The 27,945-nt window shown below is 27.5% G+C and overlaps 2 protein-coding genes and 1 long non-coding RNA gene across 6 annotated transcripts in view; 1 reads left to right on the forward strand and 2 right to left on the reverse strand.

The window, feature by feature from the left end:
- Positions 1-792, reverse strand: part of LOC107440284 (RING-type E3 ubiquitin-protein ligase PPIL2) — a 21,393-nt gene extending 20,601 nt beyond the window's left edge. Inside the window, exon 1 of the mRNA XM_016053161.4 lies at positions 653-792. Within this exon, the coding sequence (XP_015908647.2) occupies positions 653-684 (32 nt within the window). The 5' untranslated portion in view covers positions 685-792. The remainder of the gene's footprint in view (positions 1-652) is intronic.
- On the forward strand, positions 732-27,724 carry LOC107440286 (uncharacterized). Of its 3 annotated transcripts, XR_006225647.3 has the most exons (6): positions 861-960; positions 1,498-1,562; positions 6,774-6,854; positions 22,536-22,674; positions 24,160-24,281; positions 25,234-25,434. It is a non-coding gene; the product is annotated as an uncharacterized LOC107440286 (long non-coding RNA). The 3 variants fall into 3 exon arrangements; XR_001583621.4 differs by lacking the exon at positions 1,498-1,562 and having other exon boundaries at positions 732-960; positions 25,234-27,724; XR_011636480.2 differs by lacking the exon at positions 1,498-1,562 and having other exon boundaries at positions 887-964.
- Positions 8,149-27,945, reverse strand: part of LOC107440285 (uncharacterized) — a 41,967-nt gene continuing 22,170 nt past the window's right edge. For both annotated transcript variants that reach the window (XM_016053163.5, XM_016053164.5), the window contains exons 8-9: positions 10,897-11,104; positions 8,149-8,515 (exon numbers count right to left, since the gene is read on the reverse strand). In XM_016053163.5, coding sequence (XP_015908649.3) covers positions 8,428-8,515; positions 10,897-11,104 — 296 coding nt within the window. In that variant the 3' untranslated portion in view covers positions 8,149-8,427. The remainder of the gene's footprint in view (positions 8,516-10,896; positions 11,105-27,945) is intronic.

Below are 27,945 nucleotides of genomic sequence, written 5' to 3' on the forward strand. Positions count from 1 at the left end.
CATCCTCATGTTTTTTTTTAAAAAAAAATTGCAAGTTTAAAATCTATTTGGCACCTTGGCTATTGCAGTTGGTGCGACAGATCATGATACAAGAACATCCCCTATGAAAATCAAAGTATATGAAATTTAACTTCATTGTGTTGCTATTACATATCACTTACAAATAACTCTAAGCACTTTTAAGTTTAACACTTTTAAGTATCATCACATATCAAAGTTGGTAAGATAATTCTAATTCATTAAAGGAAATATATGAGAATATAGATTTTCATATTTTTCTTCTATGAATAACTTAGAAGTAACTTGTAACTTTTTAATTTCCGTGAAAAGTTCAATAGTTTTAATACAATCGTTATTTTGATCTCTTTAATTTAAATCAGATTTGCACTAATTACTTAAAAGCCTTAGTCTCAAAAAGATTTAATAATTTCCTTTCATCTTAGCTGTTAAAGTTTCCGATTTTTAAATTCATCAGAAGGAACTCTTTTAAAAGGAATGGTGGATATTGATATGGAAATTGAAAATAACATATGCAAATAGGTAATTAATATGATCAAAGAAATAAATGTGAGCAAGACAATTTAAATTTCACAGTTAAAATAAATAAAGCGTGTAATACAAAACACTTGATGTAAACAAATTAAAATTTTACATTTTATCTTTTTGGTGCTGTTTTTTCCCCATTTTGAAAGCACTTTAAAATATCTGGTGTCTAATTTATATGAAAAATCGTGTTGTGGTATCTACGATTATCAGTTCACAATAAAAGGTAAATAAACAAACACGGCATTCGATGCTATGGGCTGAAATTAACTTGGCTAGTGCGCATGCTCGAACTCGTTTCCTTCCCAATATCTTATTAAAGTCCAGATTGTAGGGAAAATATAAAAAGTGAAACATGGATGCCGTTACGTCGTGTGAGGTGTCTGCTACGAAAAATGATTTCGCTGTAATAGCTGCGTAAGTATGTGTTTCGGTTTGTTTTTATGATTTTGCTTATTTTAACAAATATATTTCTGATGTTTTATTGAGATGCTTTGAAGTGTCGTCTACGATTATGCTTTTAATTTCGAATTTTTTAAATCAGTGTTTCTCGTCTCTAGCATTATTGTAATTGCAACATTTTGAGTAAGCAGCCATGCTAAATAAATAGTGAAGGAGGTGGGATGTAAATAATGCAATTCAATTGATTAGGCCGTTAACCTATTAATTTATAAAATTATTAATTATTTTGTTTTGATAAGAAATAGCTTTAAAATCTTTAATGATATTATTTGCTGAATACCTTTTTAAAATTATTTTCTGCTGAAGAAAAATTAAATTTAAAAAAAAAAACTCATCAAAAAAATTGTTTTTTGAAGTTTAACTTTATAAAATACTTTGTGTCATTATAATTCTTGTGTTGACCTCATATTCATAAATTATAAAGTTGTTAAAATGAATTGCTGTTAATAATAAATTCCAATAAATTAATAATTTGGATAAATTTTTCTACAGGTATCTCGGTTTTTTCCGTAGGTTTCTTCCTCAGGCACATTGCAATATTATGACTGGGGACATAGGTAACTTCTTTAATAAAAATAATTAATAAATAAATGAAAAAAAGGTTAATTTAAAATACTCTTTTGCAGGGATGAATATGTTCTTTGTTTAATATTCCTTACAATTTATTGCTTTAATATTTATTTTCTCTCTGCCCTGTTTAAAATTTATTGTTGTAAAATTCTTCGGTTCTTAAAATTTATTTTTTAAATTCTTTCTGTTATGTCCTTAAAATTTATCATTTTAAAATTCTGTTATGTTCTTAATTTATTGTTTTTAAATTCTTTCTGCTGCTGTCTTTAAAATTCATTATTTAAAAATTCCTACTGTTATGTTCTTGTTGAAAGTTTATTGTTTTAAAATTTTTTAAATCTTAGCTAATTTTTTAACCTTTTTTTTAAATTCGAAAATAATAATTCTTTTTCTCTTAATGATATCTTGGTAAACTTCACTTAAGTATTTCAATTCAAATTTTATATGCTGTGAAGAATAATGAAAGTGTGTCCTAAGTTACTTCCATAATCTGCATTTTTTCATCTCCAATTTAAAGGAGAGTGGAATGCATTTTTAAATCTAGTAATTTTTTTATACGAAATTTGAAATTTAATCTAAAAAAAAACATATTTTTTTATTTCACAGATTTATGCTAATTCATGAATTATTCCTAGCTAAATTCCAAAATATCTTGTAAAAAATAGAAAGGTGTTGAGGATAAACTTTTTTTTAAAATCTTTTTTTTTTATTGTATTTAAATTTAATACCGCATTGATTTTTTATATTTTAACAAGTAAATCTGATAAAATCTATTTGGAATTTAAATATAAATATATTTCAAATTTAAATATATTTGGAATTTAAATGATAAATTTTTTTAAAATTTTATATTAATATAATATTAGTACCAAGGTAGAGTCATGGTAAAATTTTCTTTTCCATTCATAGAATTGTTATTGAAAAAGAGAAATCTGCATATTTTTGGCCTTGGAACAAAAAAAATATTGAGATTTTTTTTATACCTGTTATTTTTCTTTCTAAAACATATCTGTGAGCTTTTTAGAACAAAATATTTCCAATGGATCAGTTGTTTTTTGTAGGTTACAAAAAAGTAAAGTTTACTTATTTAAATTTTTCATCAAAAAGTTGAGCTTTTTATCAGATTTAAAAAAAAAAAAAAATTAAGGTGCAGGTATTTGTGAGCTTTTTAGAACAAAATATTTCCAATGAATCAGTTGTTTTTCGTAGGTTACAAAAAAGTAAGGTTTACTTATTTAAATTTTTCATCAAAAAGTTGAGCTTTTTTTATCAGATTTAAAAAAAAAAAAAAAAAAAAAAAAATTTAGGTACAGGTTTCTGAATAATATAGTACACAAATCATTCTGGAGAAAATTTGACAGTATAACTTTCTACTTTTGGGATGTAGACTAAGACTAATTTATTGATGTAGACCAAAGGCATTTTGTAGGAAGAGAAAAATGATTTTATCTTTTTTAAATGGGAAATAGGTTAAAGTTTCTAAAACAGATGGCAAATAACATTTTTAAAACCAATTGGTTTTGTTTTTATGTGTAATGTGCATGTAGACAAATATTAGCCCCAATTTTGACATGGTTGTAGACTGGACGGACTGAAAGCATAGATTTATCAAGCTCGGGAGGCTTTCTCTTAAGGTGATTTATGCATATGGTATTTTTATTACAGTGTCCATCCTAAGTTTTTAGAAGGTTAGCCTACCCTATTTGCCCTTTCACAGAGGTAAATGCAACTTTCTTACCCTGCTTGTAAAATTGTTTCTTTTTATAAGAAAAGAGATTGCAGTAGCAGCAACTTCAGATTATTACAACTGCTGCAAATTATTTTTAGGCAACTAAGTTAATGTAAAATATTATTATTTGATTATTTTTAATTTCATTTTAGAGAACACTAATCTAGCTAGATATAATGAGCCCTGTAGCAGAATTGCGACGACTTTGTAACAGAACGTTACAGAGTTTTTTCAGAAAGATTTTTCATTTGGAAAGGGTAAAATTTTGGTTTTCCTTTCTGCATAATTTTTTGAACAATGTTTTTTTTCTTTAATGCTGAATTTTTTTCAAAATGATTTTCTTTGCGCATCAGAGAGAAAAGAAATAATCATGATTTTTCTATTCTCATTTGAGATTTTATGAAAAATCGGTAATGACTGGCTTCAGCTAGAATTTCAAACTAATAATATAAAATAAAAAATTCAGAAATCGAAAGTTTAAAATTCATTTCGCTCTAGAAATAATGTTCTTTCTGTCATTTTTTTTTCTTTAACAGGGTGCATAGCGTTTTTAAAAAGTGCTTATTTTCGACTTTTAAAAGCCATTAAAGGTGTTTTTTTCATTGGGTGTTTTTAAAAAGTGCTTAATTTTCCCCTTTTCAAAATGAGATTTTTCGTTTACTATTTTAATTTTTGCTTCGAATTATGCAAAAAGACACAGTTCACATTGTTCTATTCAACGTTTTCATAATTAATTCAACCCCAATCTATTTCGGCTTATAGTCAGTCTATAACGTATGAAAACGCCATTCGTTTTACATGATTCAAAAAATTTCACGATTTTTGACAATTGTCAAAAACAATGCCAAAAGGTTTTTTTTCTGACATGACGGTTAAAACAAGATAAAACCATTGATTGTCAAAAACTTTCCAACCCAATTTCCAATTATGATATTTTTATTATTTCCAATTATAAAGTGCTTAAAAATATTTTTTGAGTGCTTGAAAAGTACTTAAAAGGTGCTTATTTTTTGTTGAATAATTTGGCTACACACCCTGTTTAAAGAACACCATATTTTACATTTTAAGGAGACCATACATTTAACCATATTTAAGGAGTCCTATTCGTGTGATTCTTTTTTATTCATTTTTATTCTATACTTTCTTTTGTAAATACAACATTTCTGTTAATTTAAATTAGTAATTGTCATAATTTAAAGTATCTTAAAGAAAAATATTAGTGCTAAGGAAGTTTGTCGCAGAAAGCAAGAAAAAATTCTGCCACGGGATAATTAGCAAGATTAGTGCCCATCGAAACAGAAGGTGCTCAGGTTTTTGAAAAAATCACTTTGCCCTTTTTTTATTTTTAGGGAGATCTCTGATTATTGGCTATAAAATTTTTCTAATGTAACTAAAATTCTTTTCTAGCTAGCTTTTTAAAGAAAAATTGTAAGCCATTTTTAAATGATACATTGAGCCCTTGAAATACTTCATGTTGTTTAGAGACTGGGTCAAATTTTTTTTCTTATTATTAACATCCATTGCTTGATCTATTTTTATTAAAATTACCCAGTTCTTTTATTGTAAAAAAGAGGTGCAGTAGTAACTAGATGAATCTCTAGCTTTTCCGTGACTCAAAGGTCTCAGATTTGATTTCAGCTGGCACCAAAGCACATTTTACTCTAAACTTTTCTTCTGCAAAGTAAATAAATTTAAAATTGATATTTGCAGCTATCTCTCAAGTTATTTATATAAAGCAAAATTCATTTCATATGAATTTCACCATGCATTTTTCATTTCTTTCTTTGTACACAGATATAAATGTTTTGGTTAATTAAGAAATCAATTAAAATACAAGTACAGTTAGTTTTTTTTAATTGTTTAAAGTTTTTCCAATTATTTTGCAACTGAATGAAGATAGTTATTACTAGTACTGCAGAATATGTCTAATCGCACAAACAAGGTTTTGGGGAAATTCAGGCAGTCCTGGGGAAATTTTTATCTGATTGAAAGTAAATTGCTACAAAACTTTTTACCTAAAAAGAATGTGTTGCTAAGTGTTTTTAACATTAATTTTTTATAAGTCAATCTGTTTATGAGTGGAACCTTAAATTTAACTTCATATATTAATACTATTTTAATATATTTTGATTTATGTTATTTTTCACACATTTGCAAGTTTTGTCATGAATTGTGAAAAATTGAATAATTTTTTTTTTTCAGTTGAAGAAATTTTTTTTAAACTATACAAACTTTTCGGTATAAAAATGTTTTAGAAAAATTATTGTACCTAAAGAAGAACCTTATAATCTTGGGGAGAAATTTCAAACCAAAAATACTGTGTTCTGAGAAGATATTATGCTCCAAAAATTGTTTGCTCCCTTGGTTAATACTTTCCTTTAGATTTTTTTAAAAACAAATTTCCTGTAATTTGAATCTGTTTCTGTGAAATTTTTCTTTGCAACAATTGTTTTTTTGTTGGAACAAATTTTAGTAGTGGCTTTTCTTTAGAACCTGACTTGAAAATTTTGTATTATGCTTAGAATTTTTTTTTTATTTTTACGATAAATATTTTAGTTGACTTATATTGAATCAGTTTGAAACGAAGTGCCAATAATTTAAATCACAAGCTGAGTTTATGTGTGAACCATTGTATAATATCATCTTGTGGTCTGAATCATGTTTCAGACTAGAGATGAACTCAGCCCTGAGTCCAGTGCAGGCTTGTTTACTGAAAAATAGGTTTTAGGCTCAGTTTCATGAACTTTTTTACTACTTTCAAACAAACATTTAAATCAGCAATAAATTATTTTAAAATTTAGAAATTATCTTCTTTTGTTCAATGCATTTGATTTGCGAGACTAACTCTAATTGTCACATAAGTTTTATTTAGCTTAAGATTTTGATATTTTTTCTGGAGAAACAGGATTGAAAAATTCGGGCTTTATCCGGGATATATCTCCAGCAGACTCGGGCTCTAAGTAATCATGAATCTTTGGCTCGGACCTCCAAAAGTGAGTTCGGAGCAATCTCTATCGCTACGAAGACTCCCCGTGTAGTAAATGGAGACTGGTGCACGTTGAATCTGTCGAGTCTCAAAGTCCTCCATGTTCCCACAACAAATCAATACCTCTGGGGGTACTGATCCAGGAGTTTCCTTGTCTTCTGGATTGGTTCAAAATTACAAGACTACGGAGTTGAACGTAAGTAGTCGTAAACCCATGAAATTGGGTCGGCTGTTCAACGACGGTTATAAAATAAAATAAAATAAAATAAAATCTCTATCGCTAATGAATTAGCGCATGTGATTTTATTCACTGAAGAAAAAAAAAGTCAATGCATTTATGTTATGCAAATTTTGGAAGTGAGTAAGAATAAGTTTTAAATTCTACCATAAAATTTTAGTTATTCTTCTTAGTCATTAGTTATACTTATTCAATTATGTACTGCATATATATATTTTTTAAGCATGATCTCATTCCTATTTCAGATGAAAGAAAAATGATGAATATTCATAGTTAAGTAGTCCATAAGTGTTTATGTTGACTAGTGGAGCAACACTCTGAGCGAGGTAATTCAGCATATAACACATTATAGAAAATTAACTTCAGGCAATTCCACCAATTACGAGTGTCGTATTTGCAAACTTAAAATAACGAATCCTTGATTTTAAAAAAAATCAAGCAGATCTAATATTTTTTTCTGAAATTTTCTTGGTGACGCTTTTACTTTAAATTCTTCCACTTACTCTAAATATTAATAATTTATAGAAATTAAAAAAAAAAATTTTAAACATTTAATTTTTTAAAAAACTTGAGTTAAGTATGTATTTTTAAAGTCTGCAAGTATGACGTTCATAAATGGTGGGATTGTACTTTTATAGATGAAATAAAAGAGTTCTTTACCGGAATTACAAATTTAAAAGAGACCATTATTTCTGTAGAGAGAAATTATTTCTATAGAATCATTACAACGCATGACAAATCAATGGCAAGTTCTCAGCTTATATATTTAGATATCTTAAGTTTCACCACACACCATTTTCTTACTCATAAGAACTGTTCTTTCTTTAATTTTTACAATTAGAATTAGCTTATATTGGTATCAGATAGTTTTTTTTATTAATAATGAATAAGTTGCTTTCTTTTGACAGAAGTATTTTGCAGAATATATTTCTCAATAGAATTTCAGTGGATAACTGAAATATTAATTTGAAGTGACATTAATTTCACTAGAATTTCTTATTTATATCAATGTTAAAATTTGATCTCTGATTTTAAAAATTCTTCCATACCAATTTTCATTATTTTGAAGCTCAATTAAAAAGAAATTTTACATTTACTATTATGTAACATTTTACTATTTCTTTTCAAATTTATTAAAATCTTTATTCAGTTAAATTCAATTTTAAAATTGGAAGATTTTATAAATAACTTAAAATAATGAGAATTGACACCTTGTTATCACTAATTTCTTTTAAGTTGTTTAAAATGATATGTGTACAAATAAATCCTATTTGTGAAGGGTTTTGGGTAACATTGTGATAGGCCACACATAGGCTAGAACTTATAAAGTACTTATATTGAAATAATAATAAGGATGAGTTAGAAGTAATTTTTACATTAAACTAATCCTTAGCATTGTTTCAAGGTAGGTAATTTGAAAGCTTCCTGAAACTTCACTAGATATCAGCACAATATTATTAATAATCATATTGGAGTTCTTTACCAAAAACATTTTTCTGAATAATTTTCAATTGTGGTTTATCATTAAAATGTTCTTAAAGTTTTATTCCTTAATGATGTAGTGTATTATTTATTTATTTAGTATGTATTGTAGGAAAAGGAGTTTTAAATTCAATAAGGTTTTTTTTAAAAAAGAAATTTATTTGAACATAGTACAAATTTTACTAAAAATAAGACATTACAGTTTTTACATAACATTTTACAACTGAAGTGCAAAGTAAAATATACAATTTTAAAAAGTAACTTAAAAGAATTCTAAATAATGTACAACTCAGCATATACAATTACAATGACATATTTAGTAAAAATTACATTTTATTTTATGGAAAATAAGTTATGACATTAATAAATACATGAGATAGTATAGTTATCATTTAATTAGTAATTAATGTGAACCTATCATTCATGAATGTCCATCATAATGCTAACATTTTCTACAACTGCATTTGGAGTTATTTCAGTTACTACTCTGTTTTCAAGTATATCACTAGAAGAGAAAATATTTCAATATAAGTTTTCATTTCTATTTCTAGTTTAACAATTCAATCTGAATAATTATCATTGTTACTTTGTTGTTAATCACTTGATTTATAGATTACAAATTAATAAATTGCTTACATCATTTATGTTTTCTGTATTTACTTTAAATTAGCATAGCAACAAAATAACTGATAAGAGGTGAAATATAATGCTTGAAGATACTAAAGTTTTAGGGTAGCCATTAATTAACTAGGGTTAACATAATCTACTTGAAAACATGCAAAATCTAACTAGGATTTCATCTTGAAAAGGGTCTACATTGAAGAAAGTTTTAATGTATAAAAATTGTTGATAAATCAAAAAATAAGAAAAATAATTTTTAAGATATCATTAAGTTCATATTCATTTTACAAGTTATAATATAATTAATAGTTTTAATATTTTATATTAACTTAGCCTAAAAATAATTTGCAGTAGTTATAAATAATCTGAAGTTTCTGCTACTGCAATCTCTTTTCTTTAAAAAATAAAATATAAATCTGAATTAGAAAGAGGCAACATTTTATTAATAATCTTTTCAGTACTATGTAGCCTTATTTGGATGCATATATCATAAAATTTTAATTTTTATTAGTATTATTAAGTTAATCAAGTTAAACAAACTAAAATTCTAGTATGAATTGCAGTAATTATATTATAAAAAATAATTTACAAACTGATTTAACATAATAACTGGCTACATTCAAAATTACTGATATGGTAATTATATTTTGGCATGAGCAAATTTTTCCGGTAGTTTTAAAAACAATCATTCAATGATTTTTAATTTGAAAATTGGAGCTTACAAATTAGTTCTGTGAATTTTATAAGCCCCTCGAAATGTTTATAGAAACTTACTTTTTAAAGAAGTTTACATATAGAGTTGTTTTGTCTGATAACTAGTATTTTCTGATATCGATATTACATCAATGGTTTTACACTCAACTAAACATGTGTTTAACTTTTCAGGTATAGGTGTATAAGAACTGTCCCACTATTTTTAACAATAACGTAAATCACTAAAATTGTAATAGCTTTTATCCTCTTGTTTCTACCTTTTAATCAAGCACTAAAGTTTTTTGAAATTATAAAGATGAAGCAATCTCTTCATTTTGAATGTGCATGAGGACCACAATTCTTTTGGCTCTTATTCACTAAAATTTTTATTTCCCATCAAGGGTTGAATATTAATGTCAAAATTATCTGTTTAACTATCAAACTATTAAAATAAAAAATGATTAATCTATTGTTTAATTGATAGTTTTGAATGGTTAGTCAAGTAAAAAAATATGACCATGATTTGGAAGCTCACATTAAAATAGCAGATTGGATATTGTTTTTAAATAATATGTTATAGTTTTTTTAAATTTTTTTTCTTCCAATGCTTATATTTATATTACAAGCTTAAAAAAAATCGAAATGTGCATAAATATACATTTACATTGCATATTATACATTTACTTTTATTGTATACTGTAACATGCATAGTAATTGAGTCAAAGGTTAATTTTTTAGCTTTCTTAAAACTCCATAAAGAAAATATCTTGGGGTGTTTTTAATGTGATGACATAAGATCACTGGTTCCTGTCAAAGGAATAAATGAAGAGTGAGAAGTACAAGAACAATACGACAGGAAGAATGAGGCTTAAGTTAAACCTTTGGTTTTTATCCAAAGATAGAATTTTTCATCATGATTTTTCTTCTTGTCCTAAACATCTAGGCAAAATCAAAGTGGCTGTTTTAGAATGTTCAAGAAATTATTGGGATTTTAATACTAAGGATGCCAACTGTTGTGCTTTTTGCAAAATATTTTATAAAGGAAGAATATATTTTATAGAATTAAATATTTTATAGAATAAAAAACTAAAATATTTTATAGAATTAAAAACTAAAGCTTGCTGTTTTTTTTTCTATGTTTCTAAATTTTTAAATCTTACTAGGAGTAACAAGAACAAAGTGAAATTTTATATGGTAAGTAAAAATTATTGTTGTAGTGTAGTGATGAACACAGTCACTTCAAATCAAATTTCTTATACAATGAATTCTCTAATAAAACATAAATGTTGCTACAATTAGAAAAAATTTGCTATGTGGAACAAGTTGGTATCCTTGTTGTCATCTAATTATCTAGCTTCGATTCAATTGCTATGCATGTTTTATATATATTACTACCAATTTCAAAAAATTACAAAATTTATTTTTGCAAAATAAGTCATATACTTTAATGCATCAGTGTAAAATGTTAATATTTTGTAACAATATTTCTTAATTTCACAATATTAATTGCTAATTGATTGTAGGAAAAAAAAGTTCCTTTAGTGGATAATAGAAATTAAATTGCACACTTACCACTCCAGTACAGGTTCATTGCTAAACATTTCTACAGGTACAGTTAAAGGTGTTTTTTCAGGTATTAAATCTCTGAGATGTGCTTGCTTGGCTTCTAGTTTTGCTTCTAAGTGTCTTTCAATTTCTTCTGAAGTCATATGCCCATCATGGTGACTCACTACTAATGGTTCAGTTTTAATATTTGACACAGCAGGCTGTGATGCATTGGCTATAAAATTTTAATTTCATAGTTTACTTATTTGAATTAACTTTTTATAAATAAATATATTTACATAGTCAACTTTTTAAAAAGTAATGTATTTTTTATATATAAAGGAGTGTTTCAATATGGACAAACTAATTAAAGTAACTTCTTCAATGAGCTTACATTTATATTTTTTTGAAAACTTTTTTATCAACTTAATTTTGCACAGTATTTTGACAGGCTGGTTTTTGTCATGTCATATGACATTAATCTAGAATATTTTTACACATATTTATCAAATATACCTACATATATTTGATAATGTATTTTTTATGATGGTGAGAGATTTTAATGATTGTGCAGCTTTAATTTTTTTAATGAAGAAAGATGAAATAGAAAAAATTAACCAATGTTTAGTATCTTTTAAAATCGAAATAAATAAATTTGCATTATTATTTTTTGTTTTTCATTGTATATAAGAGAAATTTTATTTTAATAAATTTAGGATGCTATTGTTCAGTATTGCATGACGGTTCAGCCCTCAGCACCTTTCCTTTTTTGTAACAGTTTTATTCTTAGAATTATTACTGTTGAAAAAGAAGAGCATATTATTTCTCTCTTCTTTTTCTGCAATGGCGAACAAAAATTTACTTATTATGTTTGTTAAAGAATTAGTATAAATGTGTTAAATATAGTCCATTATTAGTATAAATTATTAGAGAGCTATTTTTGGACCAATCAGTAGTAATTTTTACCAGGTTCTGTTAAGGTTGTTCTAAAGGTAAGGTTAAGTTCTGTTTAAGGTTGTGCAACAAATCTAAGGACAATCGCCAATACGAAGTCAAGAATCGCCAAAACCTTTAAATTTTAAAATAAAACCCATCCCCACATTTGTTTTTTCATGAAAAAAAATTTGTCTAGGTATAAATAGGTTTCTTCAGAATGAATACTTATTTATACAAGAATAAGACATAGTAGTATATGCTTGATTGTTGCAACAAGATTAATAAAAGAGATGGTTTTTGAGAATGAGTATTTTAGTCTTTTTTTCTGCCTTATAAATTGCATAGTGATTAAATTACTGAAATGATTATTTACAAAATGTAAAGCATATATCTTAATTGGGCAGTTTTAAATTTTAAATACATAAGTAAATGAAGGGAATTTCTAGATACATTGTGAATTTTTATATTCATAGAATGTAAATGCATGTTTTAATTATTTGTTGTTATGCTCAATTTCATTTTAATATAAATGAATTCTTTGCCTGTTTTATAATGTACAGAAAATTATTAACCTTTTACTTTTCATTGAATGAAAAAAAAAAAGACTATAACAGCAATTCTCTTTGTGTTTCATTTTGAAATATTTAAATTAACAAAAAGTTTATGTGCCTTTCAGTCCCTGCACTGTTTGAATTGATGTGATAAAACAGGAAAAGTAAGATAAGCAGTAAATAATTGACTAATTATATGAGATGTTTGGTTTTTTAACTGATATTTTTAATTGATTGGATTAGTTTCAAATATAAATTTGCCACAGATTAATCAGTTCTACATAAATTGTAATATAATCTTATTAATTTACTGTTCCCTGCTTCCTAACTGGAAAACATATATTGATGCTAAATGTTGGTCACTTTTAAATGATTTTGCTGATAAAATATTGAATTCCTCATGGTGAGGTGAAGGCTAAGTGATTAAGATAAGCATTAAATACTATGGTATCCTTAATATGGGATAGACGGAAAAAGATACAAAAAGAAAAGAAAAAAATGCATGCCATACAAAACATATAATATATGAATACAGGTAATTAAAATTTAAAAATCATAAAGTAAGAATAAAATTAAATAAATGTGGATTAAATAAAATATCATTATAAACAAACTATTAAAAGTACTAAATTAAAATCAAAAGCTAAAATAGTAAATCTGAAATTACTAAGATAAAAGTTAAACATAGGTTCAAAATAAAAACATTAAAATAAGTCTCTAAGTTTAGAGTTCATGATTTAATTTGGGAGTTAGAACGGGAAGAGTCTTGGTCACACACATGATTAAAAGTCTGATTATCAATAATCACTAAAAGTAAATATTCACGTCTCATGAAATCTTCTAAGGTGTACATATTTGATGATTATAGAGCAATAAAAGTCCACACATGATAGGGGAGTATAGTGCAAAGGTCAAATGATTTACACCATTTAATCTCTAATCTAAATTGTCATGGTGTTGTGTACATATTTGTCAGGATTAATGATCAAATCAAACTATGTTTCTTATGTATTTTTAAGGCTATAAATAAAGATTGTTTATATAGAAAGAAAAGTTTATTTAACAATGAAGCTTAACTGAAATGTTACATAACTAGTTTTAATTTTTTTTTTTTTACATCAATAAACAATGATTGATAATCCGCAAGAAGAAATAATACAGTAATGGAATTATTTTTAAAAATGCAATAATATTAATGGCTCAAATTAGGTACTCAAAAAATCACTGAAAATATAACTTCAGTGTAAATTTTCTTAAAAAAAAATTTTTTTTTTGGAGAATTTTTTGAATCTTTAATGTGTTTCCCCCCTTTTTTTACATTACTACAATAACTTTGAAACCCTTCAATTTAAAATATTCATCTTTATTTTACACGAGTTTGTTAATAATACTGAACTTACTTTGTAACCACTCCTCTGTTCATTGAAGTTTTATACAATACTTATAATACAAATTTCGATTTAAATACACTTTGAAAATTACTAAGTAATTGCTTATACAGATGGATCCTCTGACTCTGTCCTTGGTAAAGGCATTGCTGGAATCTATTTCTTGTACCCAAACGGCGAACATGAAGTATTCCTGCTGGAAAAATTTCTTCAAACTATATGTGCCCCAAGAAATAATTGCCCTTGTAAACAGAAGAGAATAGTTGCAGCCCAAAGAGCATACACTTTGCAATGGACGTAGACATTGTCACTTCACATAGACATTGTCAGCAATGAGCAGGCTGATAACCTAGCCAAAGAAGCCTGAAACTCCCCTCAACTTTCCAATAGTCTAATCCTTACTGATGCAATTCCATCCAAGAAGAACTTAATTGCAATTGCGTAATTTCAACTACCATAGCCAGACTAGGCACAGGACACTCTAAAGGAATGAAAATATCCCCTGATGGACAATACTTGCCCTCACTGTCCTGAAACTCAACTTTCTCCTGGTCATATTTTTAATTGTCCTTCTAAACCCCACAGACCATCAGCTACTCTATTTACTGAAGATCTTCGACATTGCCAGGACTGCTTCGGAAGCCTTCGGTGCTATTTCATTCCTCTGCACTACTTGGACAAGACAACAACAAAAATTACACTTTTCCTGGTGGAATAACGTGAAAACTGAATCAATGAGTTTGCATCAAGATATTTTCTGTTAGTATTTGATAATTTTATTTAAGTGGAGGGCAAATTGTAAATATAGTCATCACAAATAAATGTTGCTGGTATTTTAATGTGGACAGAATTTTTCTGTCATCAGAATTTGAAATTTCACATTATCAAAGGGTAATATAAACATTGTGTTTTATGTTTTTTTTATGAAAATAACTTACTGAGACTTTACAGGTGTTATATGAAGCTCACAAAATATAAGCAATAAATAAAAGTTGTTGAACGTTAAAAGAATTTTCGCTAAAGCCATACAACTACTGTAGACGACAACAGTCACTGTTCATTTCACCTTTCATTACTAACATAAAAGTTTTTGAGTATTAGGTAAACAATAGGTGCCCAGACAATTAACTTTGGATAATATTGGATCTAAGTTCATTATAATACTGATATCCCAGTGTATAAATTGACCCTCTATTTTTGATAACAAGATAGCAAATTTCTGGCATGTCGGGGCAAAAGTCAACTGCTGAAAAAAACCAAACATAAAAATTTTTAAAATTAAAAATATTTCACATCAGAAACATCTCTTATAGACGTCAAATGATAGATTTGTTGTAAAATGTGGATTCGAATGTTATTGTAAAATCTTTTAAACAAATGTGTAATTTCGAGTTCTTAGGATGGGATTGAAGACTCTTTTTTGTGAGACACTGCAGATGAGGATGATATAGAATCCCTGTGATTGGGATTAGGGATGCACTAGATGATACTGCCAACATTATTGAATCCTGCATAAATGTTCTGGAATCTTTAATTCAATAATTAATTTTTTAATTAATTTAATTTGTAGTTTTATGGTCTATCTTAAATGTTATCATTGTGTTTTATTTTTTGAAATACTCTACAATAAATTATCTTAACTTTAGCTATTCTAACTTTTTTTCTGAACATAATTTAAAGTATTGTTTCTAAAAAAAAACTTAGTACAGAAGAAAAATTTGATGACAGAATATTGCCAAAATTAATTGTATATAACATATTAAAAATAGTTTTTGAAAGTGGTAATTCGATTCAGAGTTATTCAAATCTCATTGTTTATAATGCATAGATATTTCAGGATCAACAATTGTCCGCTTTTATTACCAGTGTATGAGTAGAGCCCCTGATTTTCATAAAATTTTAGGAGTTTAAAACCTTGACTTATACACCCTTACCTACGGTGTTGCAGTTCTTTGCAGTGCAAAAGCAGAGAATGAAAACTGCAACAATGTAGCAGAATGGTTTTGTTCACGACAGCTTATATTCAAGTTACGATGTAATTTTTAAATGCTGGTAGAATACTTTTTGTTTTGTTGTAAAGGCATTTATACGTAATTTGAAATTAAATTAATAAAGGTTCCTTAATTATTTTTTTGGAATTTCAGATGGCTAAATAAAATTATTTTATCTAGTGGAAGTTGTTTATTTTTAAAGATACCCAATTATTAAAGTATTGTTGCAGATCATTCGACATAATTTTTGCTTCTGGGATTATATTGATCTACATGAAAAAGTTATCTTCTGAGGAAAAAAAAAAGTTTTTGTGTCAGTGGTTGATAACTTCATAAAATCATAGATGGATTAACCAATTTAGTGAAGTGTTAAACTATAATCTATTTTGAGTGAAATTATAGAAATTGCAATGAAACACGTGAAGTAACATTCAAAAAGTGTTTTCTAATAGTGTACAAACTTTTGAATAGGTGAATATTTGCAAGATCTGCAAAAAAATTTTATTTTCAGTTTAATACTTAAAATAATGATATTCTTTTCTTTTGGAAAGAAATTTATCTTTCAAACAGAATATTCAATTTCTCTTAAGTTTCATTAGATACCTTTTTTTCTTGTAGTCCAGGCCAAATGTGGCTTTTTCATTTAAAAAAATATTTTAATAGGTTTTACATTATTATATATACTTTAAAAGTATTATCTATATTGTATATAGTACTTTTTATTTTATTTAATCTGTTATTGATGTTAAGAATATAATTGCAAAAATGCTTTTTTATGTTTATTTCTTTAAATAAATTATGCTAAATATTGTAAATTGCAATCTGTGTGTTAATGCTAACATGAAGCATAAGCACATCACATTAGCATGTATCACAAACACCTGAATTGATATAAAAATTAGTATGGTAAAGTTTAAATGTTATTCAATTCAATCAACCTGTAATATTTAATATTAGCAATTATTAGAATTCTTGAAAGTTAGAAATTGATATAATTTTTAGCATAAAACTGAATGGAGATCATAGCATTGAATGTTCATTTCAATATATTTTAATTCGTACAGGCACTGTTTTGACCCTTCTGCCATAATTGGGACACAAACAGCATAGCTTATGAATTTGCAGCTTATTTGAGTACAGTACAAAATAAAAATTACTACAAATTATTATAACTTTTTAGAACCACAATATGTATTCATGTGATTTTTACGAATCTTGCTTAAGGGGCCATTCAAAAAGTACGTACACAAAAATGGAGAAATTTAAACCCCTACCCCCTTTCGTACCTAAGGTTTTACCCCCCCCTTTCATAAAAATTAAAATAATTATGTTTTAAATAAAATTAAATATTTATTTAAGGAGTGTGTAGGAAAAAGTCAAATTTAAATTTGGTGTATGCTTATAATGTAAGTACTTTGTATAATACCTCCCCATCGTACAAAACCGTACAGAATAGCAAATCCCCTCCCCCCCTTTGGGATGTACGTACTTTTTGAATGGCCCCTAACAGCATTGTAACATCTTTATCACTATATTGCTAAATAAATGTATGTGACTGGTTTTATATTTAAAATGTTTAACAAATGTAATACAGTTTCAGAAAAGGCAACCACCCTACATTGCTAGTTAAAGTGTTAAAAAAATCTGATATTTTTTCTTTCTAAATTGAATAAACATCAAGCAAGTATTAAATGTTTTTAAATTATTAGATTATTTTAGGAAACATATGTATGCATAAAATATAAATTTGAATAACTAAATTGTATCAAAAAAGTTAAAATGAAATGCTTTTTTTTGTATCAATCAAAAAATAATGAAATAAAATTTATAATACAAATTCTGAATACGGGAAAGACGCATAGTACAAGATGTGCCATAAAAGTTACATAAATAACAGGATCTACAAAAAGTTTGAGAATTAAAAATGGCCACGAGAATCCAAAAGGAGAGCACTATGGAGAGACTGCATAAAGCAATATATATTAGTCTGCTATAGGCAATCATAGAATGAAAACTAGCATAAAATTGAAAAAGCAATTTATAAGCATGAAGTTTTGTCGAAAATTTGTTAAAACAGCCTCTAAACCTCATACAAAATTGGTATAGGGGTAAGACAGATATCTAGAGCAGAAAATGCATTGCAGAATGATATAAACATTTTCAAGGGAAAAGGAGTCAATGATCTAGATGTAGTTCTTTTTCCCAAATATAATTTCTCAAAAGTTACTCAACAAATGTGACAATCGACGCTTGAGATAACCAAGGGGCAATAGAGAAATTTGAAATTGCAGGATGTTGTTATCACCATCATTCACAAAGATTTGGATTAGGTTTCATTGTAAAAGATGTTATACTTTTTTTTGATATTATTGACCCATCCTTTGCTACTGTACCCCTACCTCCTTTTGTCACATTATATTACATAAAGATAATAGCTTGAAATAAAACACATGTTAAATATCATATTTCAACTTTTATTGTTTAACTATGTGTTTTAATAGCATTTACAAGCATAAAAATGATTATATGTGTACTTATCTTAATTAAAAAGATATAAAAACAAGCAACACAAAAATAGATCTGCAGACTTTCAATGTTTTTATTTTAACCAAAATGTGTGTTGTCTCACTTTCTTGTTACACCCTTTTAGACTTTTTGGAGACGTAACTTATCGTATATATAAGTAGACTTTTCAAACTCTTAAAATTTTACAAAAATCAGAGGGTCAACTTATACACTGGCAAAATTCAGACATTCGTTGATTGGGAAATATCAATGCATTATAAACAATGAGATAGATATGAATAACTCTATATCAATTTATCTATTTCAAATTTATTTTTAATATGCAATATATAATTAATTTTGAATTTTTTCTCATCAAGTTTTCTTAACATGTAAAGTTTAATTTTAGAAATAATACTTTAAATTATATGCTTAGAAAAAAAATTAAGAGCATTTAAGGTGATTTATTCAAGAGTATTTCAAGAAATATAACACAATGAAAGCTTTTAAAACATACCATAAAGCTACAAATTTAAAGATTCCAGAACACGATCTGTGTCAGAATAAATATTGTCAGCAATGTTGTTGTACAGATCTGTCTGCAATAGATGCTACACTATCCTCATGTCCTGCAAAAAAAACTGTTTTACCCTCTTCTAAAGAATTCGAAATTCCACACTTTTTAAAAGATGTTACAATAATATTTGAAATTATATTTTGTAATTTGTCTCGTTTCATTTGATACATGATGTCTATAAGAGCAGCGCAAAAGTTTCATGTTTTTGTGTTCATTTTAGATGTGAAGTATTTTTTTACTTAAGACAATTTTGTCTACTTAATTTTTTCACGTTTTGTTATTTTAGAAATTTTTGTTTTTTCAGGAGTTTACTTCATCAGAGATTTGCTGTCACATATTCAAAAATAGGTCGACTCATACACCAATATATATGGTGCATGCTTCACTTGATTCTCCAGAAGAGGATTTCCCTATCAAATTTTTTAGACACACCTTACATGTCAAATCTACATATTTTTATCACTTAACTTAGTATTTTTCACTATAAACTTCCATAAAATATTTGCTATAATTTTTTTACTTTGTGACGATGTGAGACTTCATAAAGCAATCTAGTCTATTAAGGCTGGGTGATAACTTTTAGTCAAAAGATGTAAGGCTGTGCTTACTTCAATTTGTTTACCTGGACTTTAGAAAGACTCAATTTTGCCCTGGAGACATAGATGGCAGCACAATAGATCTTACTGCATGACCATGAGACTCACTGGATTACAAACCCATGTATTCTCCATCCCTCACACTGCCACCCAAAATGCTTATAACCTCTTATTCAACCACTTCTTTTAATGTATTCTCAAAAGATAAGAGTATTATAGTGACACATCATATAGTGATATAGTCTATAGAGGCTGGGTAATCACTTATAGCTGAGAAGCCATGTACTATCGCACAGAATATGTGTTCCTGATTCTGTCCTTCACTATAACCTCAACTTTAAAAAGACTATCTTTGTTATTACTACTTAAATTTTTTTTAAAAATACATGGCAGAATATTTATGTCATTGTTTTTACTTGTAAGATTTAAATCAGTGATTTTTTCTTTCAAAAATAAAACGATCAATGAAGTGAATTTATTAAATTAGTGAAACCTTGCAGTTACCACAAAAGTGTTCAATTATACAAATAAGATAATATATTTATAAAATTAGAAAGTAAAAATAGAAATAAAAAATTGTTAAGAGCTTGCTTGAGAAAATGCAGTACAAGGATTGTTCCCTGAGCTTAACAGAGAAAGGCAATCATAATTGTTCACTACATTAAAACAACTGTATGCTTTGAAATATTTTTAATTGTTCTCGCGTAGCTTTAATTGATACATTTTTATAGCAAAATCTCATTGTATTTAATTAATACAATTAGAATACAAAAGTGATTCATACTTATTGTTCTATAAAAACATAAGATAATGAAAGCAACTTCCTTATTCTTTATGTATGAAACTCCTTTTTTTTTCTTCTTCATTAACCAGCATAATTATATTTTTTAAATTTTACAAGAGTACATAGGAATTGATGAAATTGTTTTTTCTAATCATCTAAATAATGATGATAATGGTTGCATTAATAAGTGAACTTAACATTTTAAAAATAATGGAATAATTAATAAATTATTGAAATAAAATTTTAGTTTAATTATTAAGATAGGTAACTAAAACTAATTGTATAAAAATAATTTTAAAATATTGCTTATAACCTAGACATCTTAAAATACAAAACATTGTAGTAAAACAAGGTCGAAGAATAAGATTAAGCAATACCATCTTTTACTCATTGTTTTCAGACTTTTTACACAGATATAGTTATAGAATATTCTCTTTCAAAAAATGTAACATATCTATAGATGACATTGAGTATCCATTCACTGTTTAGTCTATCGGGTTGCTGGATCATCAGCTCTATTGTAATATCCCATACTTCATTTCGCATAGTTATTCCCAGTTTTATTGTTATTTTCACAAAGTTATATTAGTGTTATTTTCAGTAAATAATAATTAACAAAGAAGTACAAGCACAATTATTGACAAATTTAATACTAAACATGGTATCCATAAAACTTAAAATAGAACAATGGAATAATTACCTATTGGATGTGAATGAACAAATTTTAATCAATAACTTCAATTACTTGTTTTGGTAACAAAATTACCTGTTTTAACTTTCTAATATAATAAGGAACAAGCTGGCAATATTTTTCTAATCAAAAATTCTGAAAATAGGGTAGGTATGTTCAATGGTAGTCTATTTCTTTCTGCATTGAAAAATCCTTAGTATGTTATGATGATCAGTAATTTGTTAAATAATGCAAGATATCAAGTACTACGGATTGTTTATATGTTCAATACACATGAACTTATGAACACATCATTTGATATAGACTATGGATGAAGAGTCATCTTGTACTTGATCTTTTTGATATCTACCCTGCGTCATTGTGATGGCTGTTCTAAATTGTAATCTGAAAATGTTTGAACATATCTTAGAGACATACTTACTGACACATCATTTTTTAAATGTCTGCATCTCAATTATTGAATGACTATACTTTTTAACATAGCTAAATGACATTTATAGATAACCTTCATACAACTATAATTTATAAAACTGTAATTTATTGGAATATTTTGTTATTGTACCAATATCTTTTCAATAATGCTATATGTTTTCTGATGAACAATACAGAGTGGCAAAACTTGACTTTTCAGCCTGATATTGTTATTTTCTTATCACGTTTCTGCAGTATCAAATAACAGCTCAATCACTTGTACTGAAACCATGTATGACTTTTTCATCCAATGCTATGTTTTCAAACAGTAAGCAAACATTCTGTACTAGGCCCTCAAGAATGTATTAAGTATCTTACACATTTCAAATTATTATATTTATTCTGTACAATATTCTAAAATTTTCTACATTTCTTACATATTTCAGGCTATTATTTCTCTAGTTAACAGAATTACAATGAAAGAAATATTGATGAACACTGTTAGGTAATATGGCATGTAAAGATCAATTACACAACCCACAATATGAAGGTCATATAGTCATATGTTTATTCGATTCTTGATGAGTACTTGTGTAATTTTCAGTATAGATACTTTTTAGAAACTTAACTGTACTCGACTCACTCACTGCTGTATCAATAAAGTATATCTCACACGATAGGCATTATAAGGTGCTCTGATGACACAGTCAGTTAAGGTGTCGTTCACACCACTGGTTGGAAAACTAGGGTAATGAGTTTCATCCTGACAGCCTACAAAACAACCAGTGTGTATACAGCAAGGAACACGTTACATCTGTTGTGGCTGTCCTTTGGTGTGGAAGTTCGGAGAGAGGGATACCAGCTCAGTCGCTCTCCTCGCCGTCTTACCAGAGTCAAAATGACGTGGCATTCCTGCCAGGGACATTACAAAGAGCCTTAAGAATGGAGCTCGATGCTTTGCTATGGTTGTGTGATGTGATAGACATATCATGCTCCATTGACACCAGGCTAAATGTATGGAGATTTTTCTTCATTCTCTTATAATACAACAGTGGGTCAGTTTCATTCTAAAAGATAGTTCATGTTTTTTTAATTCCTGCTACAAATTTTCCTTATATTAAGAGACACAATGCATTTCAATTTATACTGAGCTGTTATGTAACATTTCATTTCCAGGGATAAACACAAATAGCAGTAAATATAAATTAAGCCTTAATTCTTTTTATCTTTGCATAGGTGTTCAGCTTATTAATGATGAAAACCAAGAGGGACATGGAAGAATATAGAAATGAGAAGGAGTCCAGTTCTTCGAGTGCATAACTAACACGGGGAACTGCTTGGTGCAGTATGCTGTACCAGAAAAATATCTTACAGCGTGAGTAACATACTTAGATTTAGCAGAGCATCATATGTATTAAGATGCATCACATGTGCATAAGAAGACAAGTGGCAGTCCGGAAGTTAGCCAGCTGTGAACCGGTTGTTGGACAACTCTACATGTGTGGGTGAGCACGCTGCCTCCCACTATTTTATTCTAAAATATGTTAGCAGATTCAATCAACGTGGATGATATAAAAGTATTTTTAAAGAAATATCTTAATTGATAGTACAGTACTGTTTATCATTAGTGTAAAAATGCAGAACTAACCATTAACCATCATACAAAAGGGGAAACTTTTCTTCTCCCTCTCAACCCCAGTGGTGGATTAGAGGGTGCAAACACCTGTTTCCAAGGTCCTCTGCTGCTATGTCCCTAAATATTGTTTTTCCTTTATACACAGAAACCATACCAAACCTAGGGATACGGGCTTGTTACAATGGAAGCTACCCTTTCTCCCCAATAGATATTCTTTGATTAAGGTTCCAACTGCATGATCAACTAATAAATGAATGGTGGCAATGTGGCCAGCTTTGTAAGCTTTTACATTCCAGGCTCATTGGTATGAAGTTTAAAACATCAATAAAGAAGCTACATCGAAAATAATTTAAGGCAAAGCTTCAGTTCTACATACTTCAGATTTAAAATATATTTTTAATGCACGATCACATGAGTCTACAAATTCACACAATTCAAGGCTTATCTTAATGCATGATAATTGCAGATAAAATTCAGTCAAATATTAACACATGTACTATCATAGCTATATTTATTTATATTTTAAGCTTGTTTCAGCATGTTAGAGATTTAATCATTTTGTATTTTTACACCTCTTTATAAATCCCCAAAGGTTAGCGTTTCAATAAATGACTCTTTGCGATAATTAATTTATTAGAATTAGTTGCGTGATATTAGAAGTCTTAGGAATATGATAAATTTTTGTCTTAGGATTTAGAAATAAAAGTTTAATGGGTCAGAAAAGCTAAATGCTGTTTACTACTAAGGACCATTCTAATGAAGCTTTAAACATATTTTAATCTTATAATATCTTTTAAAATTATTTACTTTGGAAGTTTGTTTGAAATGCACATTATTTACTTCATTCTTAAAAAATGTGTTAAATTATTTCAGTTGCAAAATTTTTGTGTTTTTGTTTCTTAATGTTAATCATATCAGATATTTCTTTCAGGTGCAGATGTATCTCACTAAACATATGCAAAAATAAATAAGATTTTTAAATGTAAAATAATTTACAAATTCTATTTTTTAAAAATAATTTTTGAATTTATTCAAATTAACTTCACCATCTAATTAAAAAAAATGTTTTACATTAAAACAAATAGCAAACTCATTTTCAAGTTCTTGAGTAGAACTGGTGCCAGCAAGTATCGTTTTTTTCTCCCTAGTTATTATTTATTAGATAGATGCAATCCGATTCTCAGTTGCAGCATATTTTTCTATATTAAATCTTAATTATTTTAGGCCATACGAAGAGAAGGCTTAGCTTTCTTTTGAACAAGCTGACAAGAATTTTGAGCGTTTTGACTAGAGCAATGGCCATGGGTCAGGACTACTTGCAGAGTAATGTGTATAGAATAGGACAGGTAGATATCTGACACTCTTACGACTCTGACAACCCTCTTTACGACCATGGCATGTCCATGACGGAGAGCACCTTAATGTATGCCCTATTGTCCTTAAATGTTATCCATATAATGTTAATGATAATACCTCTTGAGATTTTTATTATTTTTACTATATTGGGCTGATTGTTGACTGATGACCAAAATTTTAGTGACTGCCATAGGTTGAAAAAAAATATATATTGATTATCCAAAGCTTTATGAAGAATTTAATTTTTACCTTCATTTTTAATAAAATTTGATGTCCCAATACAAAAAGAAAAAAACAAAGTAATTAAAAAGTGGAATTATTACAAAATATTTCTAGCCATATGATTGTATCTAATCTGATAACAGCAAAATAGCCAATTTAAATGTGTTGCATATTACTTTATACATTTTTTTAAATGAGGTATGTATAATACTATTGTGATAATTTTAAATAAAAAAATTCGGTAGATTTTATACAAATTTAATAACTCAATATTACAATGGGGGAAACCAACTAGGTTCAAAATAAGAGTAAAAAATTAAATGAATTTTAATAAGTATAATTTTTATATCAATACTATACATTTGATTTAAAATTTTTTAAACTAAAATTATTTTTAAGTATTGAAAAACATCTCCTTTCTGTTAACATTCTGTAAGGCAGAAAATGTATATTTATGGTTTTAAAAAGACCAAGTCATGTCATCAGGTGAAACATTTGAAAACTGACCGTAAGTATTAAATCACTAACTATTGACCCTGGGCTCTATTTGGAGAACAAAATGGTCCCCCCCCCCCATTATTCAACTTGGAGTAGCCTTGCTCTATAAAAAAGTTTCTGATCAAATTTGTTCAAGTAACCTTACATTTAAAAGATAATATTCTATCTTCTACATTTCTTTGATAAGGGATTTATATTTAATCATTTACTTTTTTGTTACAGAGTTTGAGAAGTTTGTTAGTCTGATAACTTTAATTCAATTCAGAGAAAATAACTGAAGGAAAATCAGGCAAGTAAATGCACAAACAATTTATTGTAATTTTGTTTCTCTTATTCAGTGATTTTAAATTTAAATTATGTACAATGTGAGAGAAATTTGATTTTTTTTCTGTTAATAAAATTTAAATAATTCTAATTTTGCAACTTGGACGCAATATCTTAAGCTACCTTACCTTATGGAAAGTTCAAATTTCAGAAATTTATATCTGATGTGCAAGAACATTTCATGTATCAACCAACACTTCGCAAAGATGGATACTTATTTAACTGATGTGAACAATAATTTGCATTTAGAATTGCTCAACCGACACATTTTTATAAATAATTAATTGTTTATAATTTGAAACGATTATAAAAACAGGATTTTATACAGAGGAAGAAAAGACAAAAAGTGCAATTATAAAGTGAAATTTCATTAAATCATACAGAGTAAAATTTTTTAGTGTTAAAATTGGATCAGCTGCACTGCAAGTCAGTATTTTTAGGTCAATCTAGACATATCTAACATATCTTTTCGCAGATTAGATATTGTACATCATTTTTGACCGACCACATTCAATTTCACATTAATAAAAGTATGAGAAGACTTAAAATATTAAGATATGTTATGTTTATAACATTTAATGTAAAGTTGTTACTTCAAACTCATCTACGTGAGAGATTATCAAGCCACAATCTTTCTTTTTCTCTCAAGATTTGCATTAAAGCTTAGTAAAGCTTTGACACTAATTAACTAAAAAATGAAAAGAATGAAGATTTAAAATGTTACAATCAAGAAAAAAAAAGCTGTTCCTGAAAATTAACAGAACACAATAATAGTATTCTGAAAAGACTCAGACTACTGTTATTTTGAAGAAAGAAAAAATTCTCTACATGGTAAGAGAGTAACTCCTATTGTTCTTCACATAGACTACCATGTCTACTAAAATGGGAATAGAATATTCACATAATGGTTTTGTCACCTCAATATTGTTGTAGAGTAGTTTATGGAAATATTTTTAAGTTAAAGAAGGAGATTTTCATTATTTCTAAAGTAATTAGAAATAACAATTCAATATTACTTCTAATTAGTTCTTACATTTATCTTATATTTCACATGATTTAGACTTCTTTATCAGAGTGAGTTTTTCTTCATCCGCTGACTTTCTCTCTTCAGTAGCTTTCCAATTTATTAAGATTTTTATACCTTAAGCATTTATAAAGTTCTTTGCTTGGAGGCATACATTAAAAACAGTCTTTTACTCATTTTCAATTCCTACGTAGTGATTCTCTTAACTTATATTTTATGATGAAAAATCTTCGATTTAGTTCATTATTGAGAGAGTGCATCGTACTTTATTTTATCAACTGCATTGAACAGCTGATGCATATTGAAAAAGAGACTGCATACTTCAAATTTTTCATGATATTCAACTTTTTTATTATTTTTAATAATACAATTCGATACTAAATGAAACATAAAGACCAGTCTTTCACCCTAGCAGAGTTAAAATCAATGTTTGGAGGTCTTTTCTCTTTTTGTGCATTCAACTGTATTAACTTCGATATAGAACACTGTCTACTTAACAGTAGACTCAAATTTTATAAGGGAATTAAAAATGTAACAGATGCAAAATGTATTGCATAAAATTTAAAATTACATACCATTAAAAGAAATTCGAAAGCTTCTTTTGCTGGAACTTTGAATCGAAAACTTATTGTAAAGTTATGCCATTTTTTAGAAGCATCACATCAATGGAGAAATGCTTCAGTTGCTTTCATTCACCATAGGGTTTCATAACTTTTATTCTATCTACATGGATGTGACATTGTCCTTAATTTGAACCACGTTGGTTATTTTCCTAATGACTGAAGATCAGCTTCTTGCTGGATATCCTTATCAACATTTAGAATCCGTTGAGTGTCTTTAGCTTTGACATCTTTGGATCAACTAAGTTGTAAAATGTTGAGAAAAGTTAACTTTTTAAAAACATTTTGGCAGGTAATTTTTCTTTTGGAAATCTGGTTAAATAGATATCCATTAAGAGGGATAGATGAAACTATAATTTCATGATACAACAATCAGAATTGGCTGTATTGTGCAAGATACAAACACAATTATATTAAAGAAATGAACTCAATAAGGCAGAACACAACATTTCAAGCACAAATTATGAAGATAAAAGAGATAAACAATCCTTTCATGAGATGCATTCACTGTCTCATAGTCCCCAAATCATTCATCAAAAACAACATGTTGTATTTGTATGTTTTCTTTAGCTCTTTTTCTTTGTAACACAGAAATTTAAGCAGATACACCTCAAGGGTCAATTAGTGTGAAAGGTGTCTTCTTTTAAGGCACACAGCTCGTCGTAGGCCAAGGTTGTCTACTGTATGTATATATTGTATTAGATGCATGTGGTATTTAGTAAAATTTTTATCATATGATCAATTTTATCAGATGCACGATGCCAAGTATTGATTTTTGATAGATTTAAGCATTTTCTCAAAAGATTACCTCTAATTTAAAAGTTCTAACAGGAGCTTAAAGATTTAAACAAATTCTCTAGCAAAACCTAATGTGTAAGAGATCATGTTGATTAAAAACAATTATGAATTTCTCTAAATTGAACATTAAAAATCATAATGTATATTGTAAAAAGAAATTAGAACAGA

The sequence above is a fragment of the Parasteatoda tepidariorum genome, chromosome 6 (genome assembly GCF_982258835.1).
Source record: "Parasteatoda tepidariorum strain Cologne lab strain chromosome 6, Ptep-v5.0, whole genome shotgun sequence".
Lineage (NCBI taxonomy): Eukaryota > Metazoa > Arthropoda > Arachnida > Araneae > Theridiidae > Parasteatoda > Parasteatoda tepidariorum.